This window comes from Peromyscus eremicus, chromosome 10 (assembly GCF_949786415.1).
Source record: "Peromyscus eremicus chromosome 10, PerEre_H2_v1, whole genome shotgun sequence".
In the NCBI taxonomy this organism is placed as follows: Eukaryota; Metazoa; Chordata; class Mammalia; order Rodentia; family Cricetidae; genus Peromyscus; species Peromyscus eremicus.
The window spans coordinates 10,033,269-10,050,316 of NC_081426.1; the positions used below are offsets into that span (position 1 = coordinate 10,033,269).

At 40.7% G+C, this 17,048-nt stretch overlaps 1 protein-coding gene across 2 annotated transcripts in view; it reads left to right on the forward strand.

Annotated features, from left to right (window-relative positions):
- The first annotated feature begins 4,341 nt into the window (after positions 1–4,341).
- The window catches only part of Ugp2 (UDP-glucose pyrophosphorylase 2), a 65,954-nt gene continuing 53,247 nt past the window's right edge, over positions 4,342–17,048 (forward strand). Inside the window, exon 1 of one of the 2 annotated variants that reach the window (XM_059275375.1) lies at positions 4,342–4,535. Coding sequence is in view for 1 of the 2 variants with exons in the window: in XM_059275374.1 (XP_059131357.1) it covers positions 5,381–5,399 (19 nt within the window). In the remaining variant the exon portion in view is untranslated. Of the gene's footprint in view, positions 4,536–5,253; positions 5,400–17,048 lie in introns of those variants that run through there. The other variant, XM_059275374.1, reaches the window with a different exon arrangement.

The following is a 17,048-nucleotide window of genomic DNA, read 5'->3' on the forward strand; positions in this document are numbered from 1 at the left end:
TAATGTGACACGTTTTATTTTTTAACATCAGTTATTTGAAATAAAAGTTCGTGTTATGCTATAAAAGTTATTGAACTATTAGATAGTTTAAAAAGCAACTGTGAAAAAATGAAAGCCTATGTCACAATTTAAATTCTCAACTTGTCTCAGCAAACTTCCTGATTCATTAATAACAGCGTTTGGCAACAGCAAAGAATGAGGTCTTTCTTTCCCTCAAGTATTTGGAAACTGTATTCACTTTTAGACCACTCATTCATGAATAGTTCATCTCATAGATATAATTTGGTATATTTTCCCGTTAACTCTGTTTAATTATATTTTGATTCAAAAAATACCTTACCATTAAATCTAGTCATTAACTAGCAACTGCTAACAGCAATCCCCTCTCCTCTTTCCCGTGGGTGGCCTCAGACTGAGATGGATAGATGGGAGCCAATACTGAGTGTGGGCAGTAGTCCAGTGGTTAATTGTTGCCTAGACTCTTGGCTCAACTCTTCAGGCATGACATTGAACTTTTCTTTATAACATGTTTCTTCAAACTATACTGTATCTTTTTTTCCCTTTTTTTTTTTGAGTATACAGAGTATGAGGAAGGAATGATAAAAGTAAATAAATAATGACCACACACATTGCCTATCATATACTTTAGCAATTTGTAAATTACCCCATGGGCTAAGGATACAGCTCCATGGTGGGGCACTTGCCTAGCGTGTGCCGGTAGTGGGTTTAATCCCCATTACAAAAAAAACAAATCAACCCCCCCCGAAAAAACCCCACCTAAATCATCCCTTATTAGACAACCTCATGGTAAGTAGTTAATACAACTTATTAAGTCACCAAGACGTTATATTTGCTGCCTTATTCTTGTACTTTGTCACACATTCATATTCTAGGAGAAATCATTACTTTAGAATCATTACTTCTAAATATTAATTAGTTGTTGTTGACAGTAGAGACCAGGAAACCGTACTATGAATTAAAAGATGTAATGGCACTAAATTGATCACTCAATATACATGTATAGAATACTTGCCATGTAGCAGACACTGATGAAGAGGCCTAACTTAACATCAGTGCAGCCATGACAGGCTGCAGACTAACAGTACTGGGACTAGGCCTCACCATTACAATAACCAGGGAAAGCCACAAACTGTACCCTGAGGGGGACCAATCAGAATTGAGACAAGTACTAAATGCTTTAGAACATTAAGGATAGCTTACATAATCTGTATATAGGCTCCAATTTTCTTGCAGCAACGCCAGTACCAATCACTGACAAAACTCCTGTTACCTCACTCCTGCCCAGTCAGGAGTTCAACCACCATCTGAACCAGAATTCCCTACCAGCCTCTCCCGCCCCCATCCTTTATTCCTTAAAAACTCTGCTTCATCTGAGCTCGAGGCTCTCCCTCATCCAACCGCTGTGTCAGAACGGATGGAGAGCCCAAGCTAGAGCTTGTAATAAAGGCTCTTTGCTTTTGCATACGAACTTGGTACTCCTGATGGTCTTTTGTGTGTGTGTGTGTGTGGGGGCTCATGACACGGGCATAACACTGATAACTGCTAAATCTAAAGAGGCACCCTAAACTATGCTCAAAAATAAGGGAGTAGGCATTATTATTTGTTGTTGCTTTTATTAGAATGTGTCTGTCTGGAAGCTATGGCTGTAGCTATCTACAGGGTTCTTTTTTTTTTTTTTTTTTTCTTTTTTAAAGGTTTATTTATTATGTATACAGTGTTCTGCCTCCATGTCTGCATGCCAGAAGAGAGAACCAGATGTCACCCAGATCTCATTGTGAGCCACCATGTGGTTGCTGAGAATTGAACTCAGGACCTCTTGAAGAACAGTCAGTACGCTTAACCTCTGATCCATCTCTCCAGCCCTCTGCAGAGTTCTTATGTAGCATGTGTGAGGCCCTGAGTTTGCTCACAAAACATGAGATGAGTTAAACCAAAATGAGTTTTTCTCATTTTTCTATGGAGAAGTAGAAAGATGGACTGAAAAAAATTAGAGGCAGAATTTATATGATCCTTGAATAACAGCATAGCTCACCAGAGAAAAAACGAGCTTACAGGCTTGTTTTGTTATCTCACTTGACCTCTCTGGGCCTATATGTTACTTCCCAGCTTCCCATCTTCATCTTCCTTTAAATTCCCCCTCCTACCAAGCTTCTAAAAAGGTTTACACTGTAAAACTACCATGTAGCAGGTTTCTAACAATGTAGATATCAACATTATGCACCCTTAAGGAATAGTACAGTAATCTACTATGGGAAAAAAGGAGCCAGAGTCTAGAGAGATGGCTTAGTAGTTATGAGCACTTTTTCCTGCAGAGTTCCTGGCACCCACACAGTGACTTATAACCTTGTAGATTCCAGCTCCAGGGTATCCCATGCCCTCTTCTGACATCCACAGGCACCAAGCATATACATGGTGCACTCGATACACTTAAAAGAAAAAAAAATCTTAAAAGAAAAAAAAAGATCAAACAGAGATATGAGTGTGTGTGTGGGGGTGGGGGTGGGGGCTGGATGTAAAGAGGGGACAAGCAATTGCTTTATGGTCCTGAAGAGCCTCAGGATTTGTTTAGTTTCCTTATCCCATGATTTGTCAAATGAGCTACTTTCCTCATTCTGAGAGAATGGGAAACTCTACAAAGTCTCTGAAGATCTGGAATTTAAATTCAAGCCCCTTTCTAAAGAAATTCCATTTGCAAGGCACTGTATGAAAATAGTATTTAGAAATGTGGTTTCTCGAGTGCAACTTGGCCAAGAACCAACCCCTGACTAGCTATAAATTTAACCACTTAAGATGAGTAGTGGTTTACTTTCTGGGGACTTTTTAGAATTAGTAAGTGCACAGCCTTCTTTGTGTCCTAGCTCAATATTTAATCACTTCTAAGTCAAGATGCCATTCTTAGGAATTACTAAATGTTTTGCTGGATTTAAAGCCCAATTTTTTTTCTCTCTAATCTTCTGTGGAAGTAAAAATAACTGGCCATTCATATATATATATATATATATATATATATATATATATATATATATATATATAAATAATAGGCCTGGTAAAATTAAAGATTCTTTGTTGCACTCATTTTTTTTTCAGGGTTACACTAGGAGCCCCAGGCCTTCGGTGCTATTTTAGTGCTAATGCTGACCGATAAACACAGCTCATTTGCTCATTTAGTGCTGGAACAATTTCTCTACTGTTCAGAGAGAATTGAAAGTCTAAGCAAAATCTCCAATCTCCAAATGTCTTTATTAAATCAAAGACATTGGTTATTTAGAAACTTATTTGGAGAAAATTATTTTCTCAGCTGAGATATTTGGGGGACTAAGGTCTTGGGTTGCGCATAAGCAACCTGGTCACTCTCCTTTTCTGTGTTAATAATATTTCCATATGAACTGAATAATGAAAGCTCTTTTGCTTAGAGAGTGATTTAGAAATTCTCATTTACCTTGGCTGAACAACGTTGGTTGCATAATGCATCAAACCTTTCTGGAAGTACTTGGTTTGAGGCACTTGAAAGGGACCTGACAATCATTGGTCAGGCTGGGTAAAGTGTGAATGCCGAGTGAGAGATACACTCACTGACAGGCAGTCTTACAGGCTTGTGGGGTTGGCAAGACTAGCTGTGACTGGGCACATCTGGGGGAGTCCCCTCGCTGGTGCGGCTTTTAAGATCATCTTTCATTCGAGGACTTCAAGATCTATCATCAGGAGAGCATCTCTCGAAGGGTAAGAAGCCATTTTCACATTGCCTAGAAAAGGAATGGGATCCCGGGCAAGGCGAATATGGTTCTTTATGGTGAGGGGAGCCTTCATTTGGCACTTCCTTCGACGCCCTAAGTCGCTCTTCCTGCTGGTAGGCCACACACATCTGGTCTCTTGATTCTGGACGCCCTAGCTCTCCTCAAACCAACGGTGGGCAGGGCCGTCAGGAGCCACTGAGGACGCCGTGATGGGGAGCTCAGAAGCCAGCGGCTGGGGTTCCCTCAACGGGCCAATCTGGGTGGCGTGCACACACAACTACACGCTGCGGTCCTCTCACACGCTCGCGGCATCTGCATTAAGCAGCCACTGCCAAAGAGCCCTGCCTGGCCGCGATCCGCCCGCCGCGCAGCTCCCACGCGAGGGATTCCCGCGTTCGCCTGTGCGCCCGCCTCCCTCTTGCCCCACACGCCCCGCCCTCTGCCACCTCCGCGCGTCTCATTGGCCAGACCCTGAGCAAACTTCGGCTCCAGACTGGCGGCTGCGCCTGTCGCTCTGAACGGTAGAGACATTTCCGCATTGGGGGGGGGATGGGGGTGGCTGCTCCGACCGGAGGGGGAGGGGAGGCGTGTGCAGAAAGTGGGGGCTCCGGTGTCGGGAGGCGGCGGCGGCCGGGCGGACACGGGCTGCGAGCGCTGGCGCCGGGCTCCGGGTGCTTGCGTGTGACGGGAGCGGAGAGGAGGCCGCCGCAGCCGCCCTCGCGCAGCCTGCGAGACTCGATCCCGGGCCCCCAACTTCCGAGCCGCCGGAGGGAGAGGAAGGTGGGTGTCACCGAAGGGGCGGGCGTGCGGGAGGGCTCCGGGCGACCTCCGTGGGGGGTCCTGCTGGGAAAGGCGTGGCGGGAGGCCGAACGTGGGGCGTGGAAGAGTGAGGGGCGGGAGGGCCGAGGGCGTGTCGAGAAGGGCCAGGCCTCCCGGGGGGTCCCGGAGGCCGGCCCCCGGGGGAAGGACGAGCTGGGCCTCGGCGTCCCCCCTCCCCGGGTCCCCCGTGGCGAGCCGCTGCGTGTGGGAGGCCGGACCCCGGAGGCCGCGGCCAGCTGTCTGCCGGGGTGCGGAATTCGCAGCGCCCGCCGCCGAGTCCGGGCTATTTATGGGCTGGAGAAAAGGTTGCGCTGCCCCTTCGCCGGCCTCCCCGCCTCCCGAGCGGCGCCGGGCGCCTGCAGCTCGCGGCTGGACGGCGGCTGGCTGGGGGCCGCGGGGTGCGGCCGGGGGCCTGCGGCAGTCCTGCCCGAGAGGGCGTGGAGACCGGGCGGGGTGGGGGGCGGTGAAAAAGCCGCTCTAGGTCCGCCTCTTCATTGATGAAATTTAAGTTCGTGTGGTTTTACCTTTTCCGGAGTCTCCAGTCTGGCCCCCAGTGGTGTCGGGATCGCAGAGTAGCCAGGAGTTCCTAGGCTGACTCGGTCCCACCAAGTTTCCGTCTTCTGGATTTTTTTTTTTTTTTAAAAGGCCAGTTTTTGATAGTTTTTGTACGAATACTTAAGTAGCTAAACATCGGAGGAGAAAGAGCACATCGGTAGTTGCCGGGAAGGACGAGAGACCTTCCTTATAACGCAACTCCCAAGACATTGAAAATTATAAACCAGATTATTTTTTAATAAAACCCCAAAATGTCGAGATTTGTGCAAGGTAAGACATTTTGCTTCTTATCTCTTGACTGATTCGTCCGAATTTGGGTACTGGTAGTCTCCAGAGTAGTGGGCAGTTTGGAACTGTAAATGTTCGCTTGTGATGCCGTTTGCCAAACCTTTTTGGTTAAATTGATATCTGAGCTGCTTTGCGCCGCTTGCTGGGTTGGTGTTTCATGTACGTGTATTTCACGCCCCTGTGCCCTGCAGGGGTTCTGCCCCCCTAAAATCAGGTTTAATAGTATTCTGACTTCGTGGATAATGACCGCAGTAATTAAAACAGATTTTGACTGCTGATTAATTCTTGTTCCCTTCTTGTGGTCTGTGATAAGTTATCGTTATGGAGAAAGGAAACCCAGAGGCTAGGGGCAGGCAGATGGGTTGGTTTGCCAAGACTACTGAGGAAGCTATACCGTTCTCCACTTCTACTCTGTGTGTACGTGGATTGAGTCTCAGATTCATGGATTGCGAAATCAGGAGTAGTTCTGGAGTAGTACTGGAGGTCATTTCAGTCAGAGAAATGACTTTGCTGCATTGCTGTTTGCTTTTGTCTTTTCTTTTTAAAAATATTAAAAGATTATGATTTCTTTACATTGAAAATTACCATCTAAATTCTGTGTGTAAAGAAAGGGTTTAGCAAATACCTATCAGCTAGGCTGTGTAAGTGTGTGTGGTATACCCGTTGCAATTGGTGCTGCCTTAAACAACTTCTTCTAACTTTATAGAATTTGCCTTTTGATATGTAAGTAACTCTTTTTCCTTCCTGACCCCAGGGTATGATAGCTTCAGCCATCTTGCTTAACACAGCTAGTAAAGTTTGCGACCACTTAATGTGATTCTCAGTAATGGTAGACATACCCTTTTTTTTTTTCCTTCTTTCTTTTCTTAGTTATGCTAGTAATGTCCATCATTTGACCCTGGGAATGAAAATGCCCTACTGAGTTGTGCCTCACTTTATTAACTCTTCTCAAATTTTGTATACTAGATTAAAAGAATCTGACTGCCTGCAATATTATGGAAACAGATAGGACCCTTATGCCTGCCTGCCATCACCACTAAGCTCAGAAATGTCACTTTGTCATTATGTTTTGAAGTTCACGATATGCTTTATATGTGGCTAGAGGTGCTTCTTACCTTCTAACTTAATAAATGTCTTAAGATTAGGAAGGCAGAGATAGTCTAGAAGTTTACTGGTCTCGTAAGTACCATAAAGCCAGCATTTTGTAAGAATACGCTAGAGAAAAGCAAACATCGCTTTTCCTAGGAATTTAAAAAGTATTAAACTCAAGATATTCCATGTAGTTAGTATTTTTAGGATAGCTTGCAGAGTTGATGCACATTTACAGTTTTTGCTGTTGAGGCGATCTTCAGATTTCTAAATTAAGTATACCTAAGTGCCTGTGGACATCTGTCTTTTTTCTTTTTTATCCACTTTTTAAAAGCCCGTTATTTTGAAATACTTCTACATTTTTCAAAATGTTGCGCAGTTAAATTAGGAAATTAACATAGTTGCATTAACTAAACCGTAAACTCAACTCTGATTCCTGTTCCCATGATGCAACCCAAGACACCACATTTGATTTATTTGCTAACCATTTTTCTTTGGGGTAGTAGTTTTCCTTTTAAACAGCAATTTTACCCAAAAAAATGACACTCCAAATGTTTTTAACTCTATCATGCTGTTTCTCATTGTATAATTTTTGTATTTTAAGTAGGAACCCTCTATGTGTTAACCTTGGCTGCTGTTAGGAATGATAAAACTAATTGGCTAATTTCAGAGTTGTCTACACCCATCAGTTTTTAAGTGTAAAAGTTGGAAAATTCTGTTTTTCAGGTTTGTTTGTTTTTTTAAAAGCAATTCAGTTCTTTGACCCCATCCTCCCAGAAGTTACTGATGTTTCCTTCTGCTCACTGGAACTCTGCTTATGCTGTTTCATAAGGAACGTGGTAATGAAGGTTAGGGCTTCATGTATTGTCACATTTAGGAAGAGCCTCAAGAGGTCCTTTTATCATGACTTTACAGCTTATCACAGTTAGATCTGGTGCAAAGGTGAGCTACTAGGAAGCCTCAAATACATGAGTTGTTGAAAACTTCTGCCCTTTCCAACACCTTTTGTTTCTTCTTAAATTAAAGATTTTATGGGGCTGGAGAGATGGCTTAGAGGTCAGGAGCACTGACCTGGTTCAATTCCCAGCACCCACATGGCAACTCACAAGTGTCTATAACTCTAGTTCTAGGAGAGCTGGCACCCTCACACGGACATACATGTAGACAAAGCAACAATGCACATAAAATAAAAATTAATTAATTAAAAAAATTTTAGGAATGGCCTGTTCTCCAAGTAGACTACCATTTCCTGTTGACAAAGATAATATATCCCTGGGGAAAATACAGTTTCTTGAAATTAGATATTCTGAAAAAATTTGTCACAGGCAGCAAATGCCCACAACCTAAAATGTCCCACATGCTTTTTAAATAGGTGAGCCTATCCTATGTTTTTGGTGGTAGTTTTTTTATAACATACCCTAAATTGCATAAATACTGGGAAAGATGAAAGGTCATGGACTTAGATTTGACTCCTGTTACTGAAAGGTGATTTTAGACACTTTTCTGAACCTATGTAAAATTTGGATATTGGTGATGCACACTCTTACCCCCTGCACTCAGGAGGCAGAGGCAAGTGGATCCTTGTAAATTTGAGGCCAGCCTGGTCTACAAAGTGAGTTCCAGGACAGTCAGGGCTGTTAAACAGAGAAACTCTGTCTCAGGGGGAAAATAAAAAACAAAAGCCTCAAACAACAACAAAGAAATTTGGATATTGGACTGGGAGTATAGTTGAGTGATCAAGCCGGTGCTTAGCATGGGTGAGGTATTGGATTCAGTCTCCTGTCCCCACCTCCTCCACTGGGTATTAGTGCTTATGTCTCGGGGCTATTGAGAACCTGAAATAGGGTGTTGTGTTAATTGACTGAGCTAGTAACTTTAATAAAATAATGTAAGTAGTGTGTGGCCAGTAACTAATAAAATAATGATGGCTTTTCATATAGCATTCTTACCTGACATGCTTGCAACAGAAATATAGATAGACAGTTCTGGATTTTCATATTCCAGATTTAATATTCAGGTCTGGTTACTTGAAAGTTGTACATTTAAAAGAAAAATACTAAACCTGTACAGGGCCTGAAGGGTAAGGCAGGGCAGGATAAAGCTTGGATATTATAGGGGTAAATACAAGTTACATTTTAAAGGTTTAGTTAACAATTTTTTTCCTTGAATGCTCATGGTATGCATTGAATTATATGGATTTCCCTTAAGGTACATACTCGGGGTTCAGTAGATCAGAGATCAGCGTGTTACGAACTATTCATTGAGAATGCACATCTTGGATGATATGGAACATAGGGATGCTACACTTGACTGGACTTCAAATCTAAGCACAATTTTTTGTTGTTGTTGTTGTTTTTCGAGACAGGGTTTCTCTGTGTAGATTTGGAACCTGTCCTGGAACTCTCTCTGTAGACCAGGCTGGCCTTAAACTTATGTAGTTCCGCCTGCCTCTGCCTCCCGAGTGCTGAGATTAAAGGTGTGCACCACCACTGCCAGGCTAAGCACTACTTTTTGTAAGAAAACTAGGTATCTTCTTCCTCAGCCACTTAGACCATAAGAACTTAGTGGGAAGTTTCCAGTTAATAAAAACACTTAATACTAATACAGCGGTGAGTTCTCCATATGTAATTACTGGGCCAATAACAGCCTAAGTTTCTTTGCATATCTGTGTTCTTCAGCTGCTAAGTGGTACTTTCTTGTAGGGTAATGCTTTTAGAGCCGGAAGCGTATCAAGCTGCTGTATCCTGCCTGTGAAACTGCTTGTCTAGCAGCCCCCACTTTTCTAAATAAGTGAATACTACCTCTTTCCTGCCTGTCACACTCGGAGGTAGTAGCATCAGCAGTTGTGGGCTTTTGCTGGGTTTGTCAATGGATGCCATTTGGAATTTTCTTTTTGAAAAGTTCTGAGAACTGTCTCCATTAATGTTTGGAGACTTATAAATGGTAAAGAGACTGAGGTTGAATAGCCAGCCAGCCAAGGCTAGTTTATATGCTTAAAACTGTGATTCTAGAAGTATTTTTACGACTGTGAATATGCCATTGTCTATCTAAGCTAGGTAAAAATGTCCTTTAGTCTTAAAAATTGAAGTATCACATTTCAGGGAAATCCATATAAATTCATCTGTATTGCTTAAAAATATCTGTGGCCTGTCAACGTTCCCATTTGTTGGAATTTTTTGACTGTTGGTGATTCCTGTTGGGAAGATGGCACGTGGTCAGCAAAGATTGCTGAGCTAATTATAGCTGAAGGGTCTCAGCTGAGCACAAGGGTGGCTTGGTTGTCAAGGTCAAGCTTTGGCCTGGTTCTTCTCAGATCCTAAAACCTCTTGCTTATCACTGAAGTGACTAAGATATTTTTGTACCCAGGGGATTGTGGAATGAGTTAAGTCAGGAGTCGTGACAATGGAGTGTGGGCTAAAGCACACTCCTGAAAGCTGGAGGTCGGATGGGCTATGTTGCTAGAGGGTCGGGGTGGGAACTGAGTTCAAGTCCGTCATAGTTGTAAATATGTGGGGAACTCACAATGAAGAATTGGTCTGACGAAGCTCGACTGTCATGTTGTACTTTGTAATCTCTGTGGTGAAATTCCCTTACTGAACCCTTCTTCTAAGTGTAATTGATGATCTTCATTTGTGAAGGACTACTGAAGAAAAAAATTGACAAAGAATATTAGAGAGATAAATATTAATGGGTACATTTCTTGGAAGTGCTGTTTCAGAATTCTGAAGAGACATCAAAAGTTTCTGTAATAGAGTTTTTCTTATAGTAGCGCGTCACAGAAACCAATGTACATGTGCATGTGTTGTTTCTTCAGAGATGAATTATAGCCAACTTAAAATAATGGGAGAACTTGTGATAGGAATATAAACTGGCCTGATAATACAAATGTTTTATATAGAAGAACAGTCTACTATAGCTTTCCACCAAGCTTTATTTGGTACTTTTTATACAAATGAAGGCATTATGAGTTCTCAGAAGTCTGGAGAGTTAATAGAAACAAATACTTGGAAGTTAACCTTTCTTATTGGTGAAAAATGAATAAAGGATGTATTAACTTCCTAAAATGCTGTTCATCCCAAAATTATTTGTACAGTGGAGAACATGGTGGTTTTGCTTCTGCATTTATACTATTGGAATAAATTCTAACAATGTCAGACTGTGTTTGTATTGAGGTCCTCAGATTTCAATGCGAGAAGAAGGATGGTTGATTTAAGCCCTTGGATAGTGCGGGATTCTTTAGAAGCTGGAGGTTTTCTGAAGACTGTGGCCCTTTTAAAATAGCCTACAGTTTTTTTTCTAAAATATTCAATTTGAACTTGGAGAAACAGCGTTTGAATTGTGAACATTTTTGGTCTTTTAGTAGATTGTCCCAGGCATAGTTACTATTAATTGAAATAGCATCTCTTAGATCTCTAAAATTCTATCAGACATAGATTTTTCTATTTTTAACTCGCTAAGTTCTTTGGAAGTTGGAGTTGCTAAACTATCTCAAGAAAATTAAACTGTGATTTTTGATTAAGCAACTTTTGTGTAAAAACTATAATAGTGTTGTGTTTGAGAACTGTTTCCCAGTTCTCTTGATTGGAGATGCAGGCATCTCCTTTAGTTTGTTGTGGAGTAATTGTCTAAGGCTCCAATTCTGCCTCTGCCAATAGCTCCCATTGTTTATTTTTCTCAGTCATGGCCAAAAGAAATTGGTTGTGTCCCCCAGCCATTTTGATAATTAAGGATTGTTTCTGAGAACCACCGAGAAACAAGCTATGCTGTCTTACTTAGCTTAAACAACAAAATGTTTTATTTTCTCCAAACATTCCTAGATATTTTTGTTGGGTTTTCTTACATAAATTAAGAGTTTCCTATTCCTTTGTAATTTCATTTGTGTCCTAAGAAAACAGTGCAAACTGTTAATGGTGTTCCTGGACTTGAAGTAGTCAGGGTGTGCTTCATCTACTATCTACTTGCTAGACACCAAATTGTAAAAATACTATTTTAGGGAACAGCTTGTTGAGAACAGCTCTTCTTTCTCCTGGGCCACAGAAATCTGAAAAGCAATTAGAGTTGCTGTCTTGGCAAAAGCTGATACAGTATTTTATTTGTGTTGTGATTTTGCTTAGAATTTTAAAGCTTTATGCATACAGAAAAACAGTTGTATAGATATATGCACTGTTTTAGGCCCAGTTGTACTAATGGTTAAAAGATTAGCCTTGGGAGTAAACTGTTTATAGATTGCCTAATTTTTCCCCATTGCTCAGGAAACATAATATCTAAGGAAAAGTAGAAGAGCATAAGATGCAGTGAGAGAATGCTTTAATGTTTAGTTTTATTGTCACTGGATAACAGCATATGATAAACATTTGGGTTTCTAGTTTTCATACTGATTTGGTGGCATGCTCCTGGAGTAATAAACCATGTAAATGTACTGAAACTATGAGTTCAAAGAGAAGCAAGCAGGCTGCCAGACAGTAGGACTTGGGTACCACTTAGGGAAATCATCCTGTCTGGGCTCATTTCTTTATCCGTGGGACTAACTGACCTTAAAGGCCTTTCCAGGCTTAACAGTGTATCAAAGTGTACATATATCAAGGTGTAAGACAGGGCTGCCGGGTAATTGATGGCCCTTGGTAACTTTGTTACACTGCTTCCCTTTGGCGTGACTTTCTTCTCAGCTGCAAACCCTAAAAATAAAGTGATACTATTTAACAAGGGTACTTTGAATGTTTTCCACAAGTGATAATTTATTCTTTAATTGAGATTTTTAAGAACTATTCTAGATTGGAGATGTTTATTCTGTAGTGTAACACTTGCTTAGTATGTATAAAAAAACTCTGGAGTCAATCACTAGCACTACCAAAAGAATAGACTGTATTGTATTATATGAAAACAAGGTTAATTTTAATGAGAAGTCTAGTTTATGTATTCTACTAGTTTTGATATAAAGAGAGCAATGCATGATTAGCAAAACTCTTGAGTATTCTCATAGTAGTGTTGTGAAGTCTTACATCCTTTTATTTTTGTTGTCACAACTGTTTCCTGGCTGGGAGTGCAGCCCCAAAGAGCACTTGCCTGATAGGAAGAAAGCCCTGGGTTAGATCTCTGGCAGGCCTCACCCCAAGCATTTATTAAACATTCATGTGGTCTCTCTCTCTCTCTCTCTCTCTCTCTCTCTCTCTCTCTCACACACACACACACACACACACACACACACACAAATACCTGAGTTGTATATGGTATCTGCCTATAATCCCATGACAGGGGAAGCTGAGGCAGGAGCATTGTCAAAATTCAAGGGCTACCTGAGTAAAACAAAACAGCAGTAATAATAATCATTATTGCTTGCCTTACCCAAGTATTTATTAAACATTCATGTAGATCCTCCCTCCCTTTCTCTCTCTCACTCACTAACTGAGGAACACATTTCTATAAAATCCTTTGTCAACTTAAACAGTTGTGTGTCACTAGTCAGAATTATGTTACATATTTAAACTAATCAACTGTAAGAAGTTAGACCAATATGGGCCTGGTGCCATCTCAGAAACAGCATGTCCTTGAGGTATAGAATAGGTGACAAGAAGAACCAGGAGCATGGCTTAAATAAACATTAAAATAAATGAAATATTATCAAAGTAATACTGGCAGTGTTTGCCTATTAGAAATAAATATGCTCCCTACCCCAAAACTGTTGAGTCAGCATGTCTGGGAGCTTGCCCAGGAATCAGTGTTTTAATTTTAACTAGCTCTCCGGGTTATTTATATGCAAATTAAAAGTTTTAGAAGGACTGTGATTTAGAAGTCACAGAGTAGGAAATTGCAGTCTTTGTGCACTTTTAGTGCTTTCACTAGTTATAACCATTCGAAAAGGTACCTCAATCTGGGTTTAAGATATGCTTGGATTGTGGTCCTGATGGCTCAAGAGTTAAGAGCATTAGTTGCTCTTGCAAGGACCCATGCTTACTTCCCAGCACTCTCATGGAGGCTTACAACCATCTATAACTCCAGTTCCAGAGACTCTGATGCTCTCTTTTGGCCTCTTCAGGCACCAGGCATGTACACTGAGCACACACATGCAGGCAAGACACTCATACACATAAGATAAAATAAATATTTAAACATCTTTTTTAAATTGTAAGAAAAAAGAAATTCCTGGATCATGAATTTATATTTACTTCAGTAGACATTGAATATTCCACCAAATAAGGAAGACTTAGTACAGAGGTGGGAATCAATTCATACCTCTTGGAATCACAAGAGTAGAGTGGAAGGTAGGTTGGTTAGAAGGCCATTGTCCTGAACAGAAGAATGAAAATGCTGGGGAAAATTAAGACATTATTAAAAATAGAAAGAGATGGAATTATAGTGATCCAAATAAGTGGTTTTGTTACTGATTGAAGAGAATGTGAAGACAGAGGTGGGAGGAGCCAACCTTGTGACTTCAGCTTTAGTCTGGATGATTTAAGAAAATGTTAATGTTGTAGGGAGCAGGAAGGGCAGGAAGTGTAGTTTCGATAGTGATTTCTGTTTTAGACACAACAAAGCTGAGTTTGAGGTACCCTGAGTATCCAGGTATAAAGATCTAGAATTGGTAGCAAAGGTAAGTCTGGAGCTGGTGGTGGTAGGATTTGGATGAGAGGTACATACTTAAAAGCTACTAATAAGAAGAGCCTTAGAGACAACGGCTCAGTGGGTAAAGGTGCTTGAGTACCGACATAGTAGAAAGAGAGAGCCAGGTTCTGTCAGTTGTCTTCTGACCTCCATCCTCCAATATCTGCATGTGAGCTGTTATGAGAACTATTTGTTACTGGTAGTGAGATTGGTGACAGAAAAAAATGAAGAGAAAAGAAGCTGATCTGGAGACAGTCTTTAAAGAGCTCAGTAGGAGAAAGGAGGAGCCAGTTGTGGAAACTGAAACGTGATCACAAAGGTCAGCCAAGATGTCAGATACTTCTGGGTAGTGGAGCCCAAAGAAGAGCTCTTTTAGGAAGTGTTTTCACACATGAATTTGAAGGACAGAAGAACCTGGTTAGCTTGAATTGTCAATCAGTGTATACTTCAACTTCATTCACTGTTATTCCAGTTATGATTACATTCTGGGAGTTCTGTGATTGTTGTTGTTGTTGTTGTTGTTTGATTTGAATACTTGGGAGGCACAGGCAGGTAGATCTCTGAGTTCTAGGCCAGCCTGGTCTATATAGTGAGTTCCAGGACAGCCAGAGCTATATAGAGATACCCTGTCCAAAAAAAAAAAAAAAAAAAAGACATTTGACTGTTGGCTGTAAGTGTCTGTGGGCTTCCAAGGAATGTTGAAACTACTGAGATGGAGGGAATAGGGGTAAAGTAAAATAGGGATGGTTCTTCACCCTTTGCTGTTCATGCCTTTTGCCTTCTGTTTTTTGCTGAGTTTCTGAATGTCCGATAAGTTTATTCCCACTCCCTCACCCCCTACATAGGCAGACTCTTCTTTCCCACCCACTAGTTCCCAGATAACCAACACGGAGACTTAATATTAATTATAAATACTTGGCTGATAGCTTATGCTTGTTACTAACTGGCTCTTACAACTTAAATTAACCCACGTTTCTTATCTACTCTCTTGCCATGTGGCAGTACCTTCTTTCAATATGGCTTGTTTATCTCCTGCTTCCTCTGCCTCTTGCTGAGACTATGGAGACTCCACCCTTCTTCCCAGCATCCTCCTAGTCTGGGTCTCCCACACAATCTCTTCCTGTTCAGCTTTTGGCCAGTCAGCTTCTTTACTAAACCAATCACAGTGGCATATAGTCACACAGTGTAAAGGAATATTTCACATTTCCCCCTTTTTGACTAATTAAAAAGGAAGATTTTAACTTTAACATAGTAAAATTATGCACAACAAATACAGTTAATAAGTAAGAATTACAGTTATAATATTCAGTCCGTTTGCATTTGGCCAATTTAGGGAAAATACTATTTATTTTATCTTTGTGAGTCTAAAGTTTTACACCTAATTTACTTTTCCTCGTAACTAAGGAAAACTTTAATTATTTAGTCTTTAACTCCATCAAAGACTCCAGAAGGTGAAATGTTACCTAATAACAGGGACATCAGACTGTCTGAACAGTCACCCAAAGTTCCTCTGCAACATTGGAGCATCTGTCTTTGGCATACAGGCCTAGAATATCTGACAGCCATTTTTGAGAAGCAGGGAATTTTGAAGGACTGTCCTACCTTGTCTTGGCAAAATTTAGGAGTCGCTTTCTTTTGTGTCCTGCAGGTCCATTTTGGGCAGTAACTGTCAGCAGTTGAGGCAAGTGCCCGAATGGCTAACTTTTGCCATAAAGTAAACTCCATATGGGGTTCTTCGATGCCCATCACCTTCTCTGAAGTAAATTGGTGCTGCTGGGAGCAAATGTGTCTCACTGTCAAGAAAAGCCTTATGTTATTAAAACATTTTAAATATCATATTCTGTAGGTCTTTGAAGTGTTTGAAGACCATCTCTCTTTCTAAATATATCTGTGTATGACCTTGAAAACATACCTAACATGACTATAAGTTTGACTCCTATAGATGACTATTAATCTGTATTCTTAATTATACATTACATTTTTAAGTGAGCTACATAAACATAATACCCCAAATTAGAGTAGAAATATATATACAGTATAACAAAATTAAATTTGTATCAATAAACCAAAATCCATATCAATGTAAAATATTTTGAGATTAAAGTAGATTCAATAATCTAACCTTTTTTTTCCTATCATTTCTATGTTATATCCCCATTTTTCCTTTAGAAAGAGATCTTCGAATTTAACTCTTTTGTTTAGCTTTTTTTTCTGACTATGACCAATAACAACTTGTAAACCCCCCCCCCCTTAAATGATAACAAGCATCCATAATCCATCTTTTGGAAATGAGGGTATTGTGTTTTTTAGACTGCTTCCTGTTGTCTGGGGACACTGGTATCTTTAGGGAATCTAAATCTAATCTGTTTGTGATCAGGATCTGTAGGGGGTCTTCCCCAGTCAAACCTGATCCATATCAACCTGGAATGAATCCATAGCTTCTCATCTCCTGTGGAAATACAAGCATAACCTCCTTCCTCAAAGTAACATATCTTTTGACTTCCATTTTGAAGTCAAGACATTTTTAAAATATATAGGTTGGTTAAATATAGTAGTTTCCATAATCCACTATTGCTTGGCAGTTATTGATTGTTTATTAGCAGTCAAAAAATTTAAAGACAACACAATAACATACAGGATCCAGACTTTCTGTGTATTTCCCATCTTTTACGTGGCTTTTTTCTTTTATATTATTTTACTCCCTTTTTAAACACTTTATTATTTTAAAACTATGTATTTTTTATGACTGTCTATATACCCTTTTTCTTTTCTCTCCCAAGCCTTTGTACATTTTTAAACACACTGTAACCTGTTTAGAGGTTTTTTCCATCTGAATCTGTCTTTACTGAGCATCTGTAACCTTTTCTGTCTGCATGAGCAAAACCTGAAACCCACCATGAAGTGCACCAGTGGAGCTCTTGCTGGTGGATCAAATCCACAGGT